General features: G+C 47.1%; 1 protein-coding gene and 1 long non-coding RNA gene across 2 annotated transcripts in view; both read left to right on the forward strand.

Moving 5' to 3' along the window:
* Positions 1–13,208, forward strand: part of LOC310765611 — a 377,156-nt gene that overhangs the window by 313,223 nt on the left and 50,725 nt on the right. The gene's annotated exons all lie outside the window — the stretch shown is intronic.
* The window catches only part of SNX7 (sorting nexin 7), a 52,760-nt gene that overhangs the window by 10,241 nt on the left and 29,311 nt on the right, over positions 1–13,208 (forward strand). The window contains exon 2 of the mRNA XM_083620711.1: positions 11,981–12,163. Within this exon, the coding sequence (XP_083476837.1) occupies positions 11,981–12,163 (183 nt within the window). The remainder of the gene's footprint in view (positions 1–11,980; positions 12,164–13,208) is intronic.

The raw sequence follows: 13,208 nt of genomic DNA on the forward strand, positions 1-13,208 counted from the left end.
TCTGCCTTGTCGCCTAAGTATTCCTTCCAGATTTCTTCATATTTATCCATTCTCAATTTGCGTCGATATGCAATTTGTTCGTATGTAACTAGTCTGTCCATGTTGTCAACCCATGTGCTCAATGGGATCTTTTTGTGGCTCTTCCAATTCATCAAAACAAGTTTTTTTGCTTCTAATATGGCACGGTACATCCTTGGATCTTGACCGTTTTCACACACTAATACCACAGCCTGTGGAATTTTATCAGTTATCTTTTATCTGCAGAATCGGAATGAATTTCAGGAACCAAAACTTCGTATTGAAAAATGCAACTTTCAAGCCGCCTGGCCCCAAAATGCCAACTAAGCAATCCTTTTTGGCTACTGCAACCCTGGTTTAAGGAGCTATTTGGCACCTAGCTTATATATCTAACACTGACTACAGTACCCATCATCCTTGACCGTTGACCATGCTCACTGAGGCTGATGGGAGTCGCTAGCTTCCCATCTTCACTAAGTCTTCACTAAGATTTTTAGCCATTCCTGTGTCAGAATACCATTTTCTGATATTGGTACACTGTGGTATAGTGATATTGAAAGGGAAGCAGCCTTCTCATTGTTTCCTGGTCAGTATTTACTTTTTATTTTATTTTCATAAACCGGTTTTTCTGAACATTAATAAAAGATTTCCTATGAAATCAATATTAATATGAAGGAAATGCCTCCGTTTCCATGCCCCCTCTATGTATTCATCTGCAAAGTTTGCTGCCTAACCAAAACATTATTTTTCTAGTGCATGAGTACCTGGAGGTAAATTGACTTCATATATCATTTTTCGCAGCTTGCACAATGGAAATAAAACAGCTCCCTAAATGGTGAAAAATGAGAATCTTAAAACTGTCAAGTGTAATAATCCAGATTATTACTCAAAGCATAAACATAAAGCACATGTGATTTTAGCAAGTACCTGGCTGTGTGGCCTAATGGTGCCCCTGGTGTTTAGAAAGCTTGGAAGGTGCCTGGGAAGATAATAATGTAGGCCATCACCCTTTGTCATCATTCCTGATAGGCATTAGATTCCCGGACTTTTATATTCTGTATAAAGAACTTGGACTAATATGTTTTAAAAGGTTACAAAAGTGCTCTGCAGAGGGCTGCTTTTATGGTTTATCTGTGTCAGACATCTGCTTTGAAATCTAGCTGGCACCGGGGAACAACTTATGCCAATTTATCCCTTTTCTGCCTTTGGAGCCAGTGTGGCTCTGCAGCTAAGAGTATATATTATGAAATTTAAAGTTACCAGTTTAAATTTCACCTCTGCCATAAACTCACTATGCTGTGTGGCTTTCAGCAATTCTTTCAGACTTAAATCATCCATCTGCAGGATACGAGTACAGTGGTACCTCGGGTTACAGACGCTTCAGGTTACAGACTCCGCTAACCCAGAAATAGTACCTCGGGTTAAGAACTTTGCTTCAGGATGAGAACAGAAATCGTGCGGCGGCAGCGGGAGGCCCCATTAGCTAAAGTAGTACCTCAGGTTAAGAACGGACCTCCAGAACGAATTAAGTTCTTAACTCGAGGTACCACTGTATATGAAACTTATATACTTAAAGGCAGTGCTGTTTTTCTAGAAAAAGAGGTGCCGGAACTAAGTTCTGGCGAGTTCTGGCTGAAAAAAGACCTGATTAAAGGCAGTAAGGAGTTTGATGGTGAAGCGCTCTAGGCATGCATATCTGAGTCCCATTTTCCAGCACCCTTAAACTACAGTTCCCAGGCTTGTTTGGAGGAAGCCATGTTCTTGAAAAGTATGGTGTCAATGTGCCCTTGGGCAGAAGGAAGTCATGAGGGTGGTTCGGAGATGATTTGTGGCACCGGAACGGCCAGAAGCCCTGCTGGTTTTGCGTCCATCAGGTTGGAAGGTAGAAGAGCTGGAAAGGGAAGAAGCTATTGGAATGTGAGAGTCAATTTAGTCCAGGGGTCCGGCACACTTCCCTGCGCCTCATCAGCTGGCCCTTCCGAAGACCTTTGACTCAGCAGAGTAAACACACAGCGGATGTATAAGCTTGAAACGTTCTGTCGTGTGGTGGCAATAACTCAGGCTGACACGCAGCTCTCCTTATCTTAAAGTCTTTATTCCGTACAGATCAACACATCGTAAATCTTCCCGGTGAGAGTTCGCCCATGTTGCTCCTTTCTCCTTAGAGCAAAGACACAGACTGGCAAACACACAGAGATCCACGCCCCTTCCGTGTTCTCTGCCCGCCCTCAGAATGTGAGGCGTCATCACTCAGAACTCTTAACCCTGTATGTTCTGACTCTCTCAACACCCCCTCTCGAATCACGTTCTGAGGGGACCTCTGAGTGTTCAACACCTTCCCCATTGCCTTCCGCCCCTTCCTGGCATCATTGTTAGGCACCTGTTGAACCTCACAAACCTCAGGTTCGCACTGTGCGAAACCAACCCACGCATTTGAGACCTGAAACCTCTCAGGTGGAATCCCCTTTGTTGCCCTTGAAGACCGTCTGGGCACAAACTGGGGTTCCTCTCCTGACCCACTGGGGCCAGCTTGTGCGTCTTCCTCATCAGAAGACTCCCCCTCTGACTTGACACGTCTGTGAGCTTTCTCCATTATGCGCACAGGAGATGAGGGCTCACTCTTGGACACTCCCTTAACAACCTGTGGAGACGCCTCCCCCTGGTCCTGATCCTGATCATCGACCAGATCACCATTACCTGGCTCTCCCTCCTGCTCAGGTTCGGATTCAGACAGACAATCTGAGACAGCGTCATGGCTGACTTTGCGCCTTGACCTATTTCCCTGCTGCTCTTTGAACTCAGCATGCTTGCTGACCAGAAGCTTGGTCTGATCACCTTCTGGGTATGCGAACCTCCACCCCTTGGTCGTGGGTTCATACCCACAGAAGATCATTTCCTGGTACCTTGGACCACCTTCTTGCTGCAACCACTTTGGTACAGGCACCATGGCCCTGCAACCAAAAGTGCGAAAGAAATGCACAAGCGGCTTCTGCCGATGAAGCAGGAAATACGGGGTGTCACCTACCACTGCATTGTAGCACCTGTTCATCGAGAAATTGGCCGTTTTTACCGCCTCCCCCCAAAAACTGTGAGGCAAACCAGAGTCATCCAGTAGGATTTCGGATGCTCGAACCAGGGCTTTACTCCTAAGCTCTGCCACGCCACTCTTCTGAGGAGAAGTCACCTTGTGACGTATCCCCCTCTGGCGAAAGAAACCCTTTAGAGCAGACCCAGTGACCTCAGAACCACGGTCAAACTGGAAACCTTGCACCTTGGTGGAGAACCTCTGTTCCACCTCTGCAACCCAATCTTTGATCAGTTGCGCTGCTTCCTCCTTAGCTTTCAGCGTGAAAGCCCATGCGTTCCTAGTATAATCATCTGTCAGCACCAGCAGACACTTGGCCTTGCCCAGACTTGGCTGTGGCATACCTATAAGGTCTGCGTGCACAAGCTCAAAAGGCCTTGTGGTCACCCTCTCCACTCTGGGATCATCAAATCCCTTGTTTCTGGCTTTCCTGCAAGCCTTGCAATTCAAAGGTTTCCCACACTCTTTTACCTTGCAACCTTTGGTGCACTCTGATAACATCTGGACGTCCTCGCAGGACCCATGTGACATCCTCTTGTGCCACACGCAAGCACACGACACATGAGTGTGCCCCCTCCCTCTAGAGGTGATTCCAGAACAAAGAGATTGTTCTGATTTCTCTCAACACGTACCAGTTGCTCTCCACCTCTGGAAATGGTACAAACATTTTTTTCAAAACTCACAGAATATCCCTCCTGTAAAAGAGAAGGTACAGACAGTAAGCAATGCTTTAACTCAGGGAGAACATAAACCTTCAATTCAGCCTGTAAAAAAGAGACGAACAAGTTAGAAATATGGGTTACACGGCCCTGTGCACCTGTAGCAAATCTAACAGTTTTCTCAGTTGAAACAGCCTTGCAGTTCCACATTTGTCCATCAGGTGGCGCTGATACCAGATGGGCATTCGCAGCTGAGTCAACAACCCAACGTAGGACCCTCCCCCCACTGGAGTTGTCCTTCTTTGTTGCCTTAGCAACTGACTTCCTGCTCCTCCCGACCTTGGAGCTCTCGTTGCAGGTGGTGTTTTCCAAAATAGCCATCGAAGCAGTCAACGTCTCTTGTTTCTCACGCCTGCTCCCTCTGCAGGCCCAGTTGCCATGGAAACCCGCCTGGTTCCCATGGGAAATGTCCTTGGGACCTTCCTGCCCTTTGTTTCGCTGTGGACAGCTTCGGCGCAGGTGCTCCGGAGAACCGCAAGCAAAACATCTCCGAGTGGAAAACTTTGCAACTTTGCCTTTGGTCTTGTCTGCCCCCCCAACCTTTCCAGCAGCACTCCTCCTTGAGGCTTTTCTGCCGTTGGGAAAATGGCTTTTGGCTTCCAGCTCTGTGGTTTCTCTGCAAACCCCCTCCAGCTCCTGCCAAACAGCCTGGGCACTCTCAAGACCCTTGGAATGGCCTTTCTGGCCTGCACCCCCAAACTTAGGTGCAAAGCCTCCAGAGGAACAGCTTGCCACTGCTTTCCTCTTTCCAGCTTTCAGCAGCTTCCCTGCACACGGCTGCTCATCTCTCTGGCGTGTCAAAGCATCGCTGCAGCTTTCAGACACGGCTTTAGCCCACTTTGGGCTTTCTGGGCGTTCCTCAGCCCCTCCTGGACGTCCCTCAGGCTGGCGTCTGGCCCCCTCTGATGTGGCTCCCACTCCTCTCAGTGCCTGCCACTCTCCCCAGGGCTCCTTCCCGTCTGCCTCTTCAAAAGGGATTGTACGCGACTTCTGGCTGTCTGCCATGTCTCCCCGGGGGCCCAGCTTACTTACAGGTACCTCCCGGTCCGGTAGATCTCAGCTCCTCCCAGCGAACTCCTGGCTGGCTTTGGCTGCAGTTTCCACTTCCCAGCGAGCTCCCTTCGCTTCTGCTGGCACCAGCTTCTCCTTGCTGGCCTTTGGCTGCAGCCCTCTCACACGCACGAACGTTGCATATCTTTATTGGAATGTGAGAGTCAATTTAGTCCAGGGGTCCGGCACACTTCCCTGCGCCTCATCAGCTGGCCCTTCCGAAGACCTTTGACTCAGCAGAGTAAACACACAGCGGATGTATAAGCTTGAAACGTTCTGTCGTGTGGTGGCAATAACTCAGGCTGACACGCAGCTCTCCTTATCTTAAAGTCTTTATTCCGTACAGATCAACACATCGTAAATCTTCCCGGTGAGAGTTCGCCCATGTTGCTCCTTTCTCCTTAGAGCAAAGACACAGACTGGCAAACACACAGAGATCCACGCCCCTTCCGTGTTCTCTGCCCGCCCTCAGAATGTGAGGCGTCATCACTCAGAACTCTTAACCCTGTATGTTCTGACTCTCTCAACAGAAGCATGCCAGTTCTAGGGTTCGTTCTGGAAGCAGGTCGGGGGGAGTATGCAAAGCCACCCCAACACTCAGAACTGCCCCCACATTTCCTCTCTACCATTGGGAGGCTGATAGCAGAGGAGCAATGTGGGTAGTTCTTTCCATGTGTCTGGGACGGGCCTCCCTTTCCACCCACAGAGAGGGAGATCCACAATCTCCCATGGCCTTTGGAATGCCATCTCAGGATCATAGGATTGTGCCCAAAATGTGTTATATCCATGTCCTGAATGGGGTAACTGTGCCCCTGAAGGGCCAGGTATGCAACCATTTTGGACTCACAGCTGTCCCTGGAGGCACAGGTTAATTCTGTGTCTGGGGAGGCTGTCTACCAGCTCCATCTGGTACGCAGGCTGAGACCCTAACTGTCCGCAGACTGTCTCGCCAGAGTGGTGCATGCTTTAGTTATCTCCCGCTTGGACTACTGCAATGCGCTCTATGTGGAGCTGCCTAATAATAATAATAATAATAATAATAATAATAATTTATTATTTATACCCCGCCCATCTGGCTGGGCCTCCCCAGCCACTCTGGGCGGCTTCCATAGAAACCAAAAATACAGTAAAATATCACACGTTAAAAACTTCCCTGAACAGGGCTGCCTTAAGATGTCTTCTGAATGTCAGGTAGTTGTTTATCGCTTTGACATCTGCTGGAAGGGCGTTCCACAGGGCGGGCGCCACTACCGAGAAGGCCCTCTGCCTGGTTCCCTGTAGCTTTGCTTCTCGCAATGAGGGAACCGCCAGAAGGCCCTTGGCGTAGAGCGCATTGCAGTAGTCCAAGCGGGAGATAACCAGAGCATGCACCACTCTGGCGAGACAGTCCGCAGGCAGATAGGGTCTCAGCCTACATACCAGATGGAGCTGGTAAACAGCTGCCCTGGACACAGATTTGACCTGTGCCTCCATGGACAGCTGTGAGTCCAAAATGACTCCCAGGCTGCGCACCTGGTCCTTCAGGGGCACAGTTACCCCATTCAGGACCAGGGAATCCTCCACACCTGCCCGCCTCCTGTCCCCCAAAAACAGTACTTCTGTCTTGTCAGGATTCAACCTCAATCTGTTAGCCGCCATCCATCCTCCAACCGCCTCCAGACACTCACACAGGACCTTCACCGCCCTCACTGGTTCTGATTTAAAAGAGAGGTAGAGCTGGGTATCATCCGCATACTGATGAACACCCAGCCCAAACCTCCTGATGATCTCTCCCAGCGGCTGCATGTAAATGTTGAAAAGCATGGGGGAGAGGACAGAACCCTGAGGCACCCCACAAGTGAGAGCCCAGGGGTCTGAACACTCATCCCCCCCCACCACTTTCTGAACACGGCCCAGGAGGAAGGAGCGGAACCACTGTATGACAGTGCCCCCAGCTCCCAGCCCCTGAAGACGGTCCAGAAGGATGTTATGGTCGATGGTATCAAACGCCGCTGAGAGATCCAGCAGAACTAGGAAACAGCTCTCACCTTTGTCCCTAGCCCGCCGGAGATCATCAACCAGTGCGACCAAGGCAGTTTCAGTCCCATGATGAGGCCTGAATCCCGACTGAAAGGGATCCAAATGGTCCGCTTCTTCTAGGCGTGCCTGGAGTTGTTCGGCAACCGCTCGCTCAATTACCTTGCCCAATAATGGAAGATTTGAGACTGGACGATAGTTGGCCATCGTGGCCGCATCTAAAGATGGTTTTTTAAGAAGCGGTTTAATAACCGCCTCTTTCAGCGGGTCTGGGAAGGCTCCCTCACGGAGGGAAGCATTCACCACCCCACGAAGCCCATCACCCAGTCCTTCCCGGCTAGCTTTTATAAGCAAGGATGGGCAAGGATCCAGGAGACAGGTGGGTGGTTTCACTCGTCCAAGCAGCCTGTCCACATCCTTGGAGGTAACAGATTGGAATTGATCCCACTCAACTTAGAAGGTGACCCGCAATTAATCCAGAATGCGGCAGCCAGACTGGTGACTGGGGGTGGCCGCTGAGACCATATAACACCAGTCTTGTAAGACCTACATTGGCTTCCCAGGACATTTCCAAGTATAATTCAAAGTGTTGGTGCTGACCTTTAAAGCCCAAAACGGCCTTGGCCCTGTATACCTGAAGGAGAGTCTCCACCCCCATCATTCTGCCCGGACACTAAGGTCCAGCACCGAGGGCCTTCTGGCAGTTCCTTCACTGCGAGAAGTCCCTCCCATCAGATGTCAAGGAAATAAACAACTATCTGACTTTTAGAAGACATATGAAGACAACCCTGTCTGATGTTTTATCGTGTTTTTAATATTCTGTTGGGAGCCGCCCAGAGTGCCTAGGGAAACCCAGCCAGATGGGTGGGGTATAAATAATCAATTTATTATTGTTGTTGTTATTGTTATTGTTATTGTTATTGTTGTTGTTGTTGTTATTGTTATTATTGTTATTATTATTATTATTATTATTATTATTATTAGCATCACTGAAGTTGAGCCAATAAAAATATTTAAGTTGCTATTCCATTACCCCCCACTCCTTTGTGTGATAGCAGGAGACACATGCAAGCTGATGGGTTTGATAAACTGCTGCAAATTACTAGTGAAAGAGCAAATCACTTTTAAGTAATATTAAAATTAAGCAGATCCACCTGCAGGCTTACTGTTTAAAGACACATTGCCAGGGGGGCAGGACAGAAAAACAAAGGGTGGGAAATGAGACTGAAGGCCAGTAAGAAAGTTCCAGGGTATATAGATGGTGATGATTTATTATCTATTTGATTTAGATTCTACCTTTTCTCCCAAAGGAGTCCAGGGCTAACATACGGCATTATAAATACTGGAACATAACTAAAAGCGTTGCCATTTTTTTTTAAATGGCTTAAAACCCACTTTTGGTATAGACATCTAAATTTCCAAGCTGTGCTCCCATTGCGAAATATAAAGGGTTCTGTAAGGTTTAGGTTTTAGCTTGGAAGCTTTGCTGTACAAGTGTCATGCAGCAGCAGACAAAGAAAGACGAGACCGTAGATCTAGATAAGGAAGACCACGGAAATACATGAAAGTAAGCATAAGAAGCTTAGTGAGAAGTCGAAAAGCAGGAGAAAGCTGGTGAATGGAGTGGTACAAAGGAGAAAGTGATCCGAATGATGAGAGGGAGGTATTATGGTAGTGAGGACAGTTAAGGCACAGCAGAGAGGTTTAGGTAGGAAGGCAGGCATCAAAACTTAAAATAATTGAGGGGTGAGCTGTGCCAAATGGGGCCGTTGGGCATAGGTCAGACTCTGAGGGGGCTGAGTGGATCCCCAGGGAGAAAATCCCAGCTGGGCAGGGGTGGGGAGAGAGGTGTGGCCTTTTGGGGAATCCCTTCATCTGGGGTGCTGGTAGGAAAATATCTGGAGGGGCTCCCAGGCTGCCTTGGCTTCTCCCAAGGTTTCAATTCCTCCTGGCCCCTGTTCTTCCCTGGAAGCTAAATTCCACCCCCCTCACCATGCCCAGGGCAAGCTGAAGCTGCTGCTGCATTGGAGGTTGGAGGATCTGAACACAGGACACTGTCTTATGTGGAGTCCAGCCATGGGTTCACCTGGGAATCTACAACTTGTTTTAAGATTCTGAGCTCCTCAGGAAAGATGAGGCTGAATCTGAATGGAAGGAGGAAGGTGGATGGTTGACCCGGGTCAGGTTGTTAACTGTGCCCCTCTCCACAACCTCTGAGATTTCCCACCCAGGACCCTTAGAGACATCTGGAGAGACTCTGATGCCCAGGTCTGAGCTCATCTGCTTGCTTGAAAAATATAAATGCAGAGATGTTGGTTGTCCAAGAGAAATTGAAAGCAGGCAATGGAGAAGACGGCCAGAATTGTCGGGGGCCATGTGTAGTTTTATTCGGAATAACAAACCACTTAAATGTCTGGATTGTGGAATGTGCTACAGTCAGTGTGCACAACTAACTTCACATCGACAAAGAGAAACCATCACACACAGGAGAAACCATTTAAATGTATGGAGTATGGAAAGAATGAGAGTGGAACATTTAAGAAACATAAACAGAACCACACAGAAACTATTTAGATGAATGGAAGGCTGAAAGGGTTTCAGTCAGGGTTGACTTCTTCACATCAACTAACTTGCATATGGGATAAACCATTTAGGTGCATCAAATATGCAAAGAGCTTCAGGAGTCAGAACTTACTGTACGTCTACAAACTCATACAGAGACAAACAGAAAGAGAAGTGTTTTTTGTTTTGTTTTTTGTATTTCCCTTACTTACCATCAATGAACTCGCACAGGGGAGAAACCAGTTAAATGTCTGCAATGTGGAAGGACCTTCAGTGAGAAACCCATAGAAAGCATCAATGGGCTCACACAGGGGACAAACCATTTAAATGTATGGAGTGTTAGAATACTGCTTTAAATGTATACTGCAGATGAGGCCAAAGACGAGACAAAAGTCTGCACACAGAGACAAAAGGAAAGATCATTTTTTTAAAAAGTACTTGAAGAGAGAAACAAACAAACTACATTATCTATAACAAGAGAAAATGATGTTGAAAAATACCCTTGAAGCCATTTATGGCGGATCAAATGTACCAAAAGCAGAAGGCTAGTACTCTGTGAAACAACCAGAACTTGCAAGATGGAATAGCATTCACATTTGTGCTTTCTGTTCTCATCCTGAAGCAAAGTTCTTAACCCGAGGTACTATTTCTGGGTTAGTGGAGTCTGTAACCTGAAGCATATGTAACCTGAAGCGTCTGCAACCTGAGGTACCACAGTATGAAGATACAGCTGGGGAAGGAGGGTTTCTGGTGAGAAACTGACATGGGGAAAAGATTGAAGTATTTTGGTCCTGATCAAGTTTGGGAATGGGCCTTGTGGCTGCACTTTATAAACAAAAAAGATGTGATCTGCCTAAGCATTATTTTGGATGACATGCATAAAGTCACATCTAGTGTGACCCTTATTTTATCCATGTTGCATATGACATGAGAGAAGGTAGTTCATTGAAGGACATCCCCTGTGGTTTGTGGTAAAGAACTGCACCAGGGAGTTCCTGATCTATGGCTCATTCCCTTAGCCACATTGGTTCTCTGACTCTAATCCTAGAGAGGCAGTGATTTGTGTTTGTGGGTCAGAAAAGTTAAAAACAACCACCTAATGCAAAGAAAGGCTCCCATGGCAGCTCAGGGAGTCTTTTGGGATGCAAAGTCACCTTTTTGTGTGACTTAGCAATTTATATCTTGTAATAATCTGCCAGGAAAGAAAGCATGGAATACTGGCACTTTAGCCATTGTAAAAATGTGGTTTCCAGTGCAAAGTTAAGCTTCCTTTGTACAAAGGGGTTCTGTTGCTCGAAAAGAAACAAAAAGGCAGAGATGCATGACCTTTGGAAATCAAGGAAAGCACCACAGTCATCCCAGACTTGAAGGGCATTTTCACGGCATTAAAAGCTATTGTGCCTTGCTGGTTGATTGATATGTCTTTTTCACCCCTTTTGCTGCTTCATTGATAACTGAGTAGCCAGTTTTCAAGGCGATTGCCATTGTGGATCTGGGTGTTGCCTGACAATAAAAAAAACAGCTAGTTGAGACTGGTGTGCCAGCGGTGGGGGGCAGGGATGCAATGCTGGAGAAGTGTTTTGAGAAAGCCTGAGAATAAAATATTTTATTATATATGGAAAAAGCAGTTAACCAGAGAGAAGTGAGTCAATAATTTAATCTTCAAGTGTTAATGGCTCCCATTAGGAGCCATTAAATCGCACATTGGGCCATTTTACAATGCCATACAAGACCCAGGCTGGAGAATCCTTGCTCCTGCAACTGTTGCTGAACTACGGCTCCCATCAAGCGTGGCAAATGGCCAAGGAAGATGGGAGTTGTAGTTTAGCAAGGTTTCACAGACCTGCATTGCAGCAGCATCGGTGGCGGACTTTGGGCTCTCAAATCTCAGCGGCGCCCTGTTTGATGCTAAAATCTAGCATTCCACACCCCACCCCGTTCTGCAGCATTCTTGTGACCCCCCCCCCCCGCAGTGGGGCACCCAGTTGGTCGCACTACCCTAAAACTACCTCTGCCATCATCCAGTTCCCAGCGGTGGCTCCTCCCTCCTCCAACTGTCACCTCTCCACAGGGGCTTCTGTGAAACCCTGAGGTGAGCGAGAAGCAGCAGTTACAGCCTCTTCTCAATGAACAATGGCCTTTTCTATTAATATTGTAAACCCTTGCGCTGCTTGGATTCAAGCCAAGATAATTCACCATTTGCTTACTTTCCATGACATTCAAAAATAGCTGCCTAAGGTAGGAATGGTCCTGACTGCCTAATGGTAGGAATGGTTCTGGTTAGTACTTGTCGATGCCCCCTTTTCCTCACAGTCTTGAAGACTGATAGTGTCGTGATTATGATACATTCCTTTGGATTATGGTGAAAGCCCCACAGATGAGGTACAACCCTTGGCTATATTTTAGCCTCACAAACTATGACAAATCAATGATATAATATAGGAGTCACTACTAGCGCTGATGGCAACAAGTAAGTTGTATCATTTTGGTGTAAGTGGCAATACTTTAAAATGCCTTGTTTTGTCCACAGGATGCCTCCCTCACCGAGGTCAATTCATTCAGTCCTTTGATGCCCACATCCCCGTCTTCGATGATCAACCAGTACAAATTTGATGATGAACCGGAATTAAAGGATCTTTTCATTACAGTTGACGATCCGGAAAGCCACATCACTGCCCTAGAGACGTTCATCACCTACAGAGTTGTTACAAAGGTTAGTTTCCTATTGCCGCAAATTTCCTCTTTGGCCATTTAAAGTAAACTTTGCAGCTGGTACCGATGTCGCAGATGTTGTGTGGTACTTGGCGAGAAAGAAGCATGTCTGTTCCGCTTGCCTTAGAGCAGGGGTTGGCAAGGTTTACCTCACATGCGCCGGTTCACTCCAGCAGAGATCTCTCCGTGGGCCGGATTGCATGCAATTTCCGGCATCTGCATCTGTGCAGACGCGATTTCCGGTGTCTGCGTCTGCGCAGACGCAATTTCTGGCACCACAGAAGCGAGTCCCCATGCCTGTTTAGCGCAGCTCATGGGGACTCTCCGAGTGGGCAGCTTGGTTCAGGAGCAGCTTGTGGGCTGGTAAAACGACCCCCGTGGGTTGCTTATTGCCCATGGACCTTAGATTGCCTACCCCTGCCTTAGAGGAAGCCAGATATTGTCAGACTATAGCTCCCATCATCCCTCACCACAGGGACTGATGGGAATCCAAGACTTTACCTGGGGGGGGGGGCAGCTACTCCTACCTGAGAGGGCTTTGGGCTTGGTCTTTTCCAACAGCCATGTAACAGACTTTTTGAAATAAGAATAATGTTGAAGGGGTTTTTTACCCCCAAAAGGGGGGTTTCAAAAGTTGTGTGTGATATAGCATGTGATTCTGCTGTGGGGTGGGGGGGGAGGGAATGGTCAGCAAGAATGTTGATTACACAAAATTGGAAGACTGGAGAAATACCAAATAAAGAACAATGGCAAGAGAAGTTGATGAACTATGCAAAACTGGCAAAAATGACAGATAGATTAAGAGAAAAAGACAACAGTGACTTTGAAAAAGAATGGGAACCATTTATATTATATTTGCAGAAACAAAGAAAGTCAATAGACTTGATGGCAGGTTTTAAATAAACATTCACATTATTAGTATTAGAAAATGTTTAGAAAATAGTGAAATATTATAGCGTATTTAATTTTATTTTTAAGTTTTTAGGCTTGATGTTATGTTATTAATAACTTTTTCTGTTAGGAGATAGCAAAGTGGGTGAAAAGAG

The sequence above is a fragment of the Podarcis filfolensis genome, assembly GCF_964270895.1.
Source record: "Podarcis filfolensis genome assembly, chromosome: 6".
In the NCBI taxonomy this organism is placed as follows: domain Eukaryota; kingdom Metazoa; phylum Chordata; class Lepidosauria; order Squamata; family Lacertidae; genus Podarcis; species Podarcis filfolensis.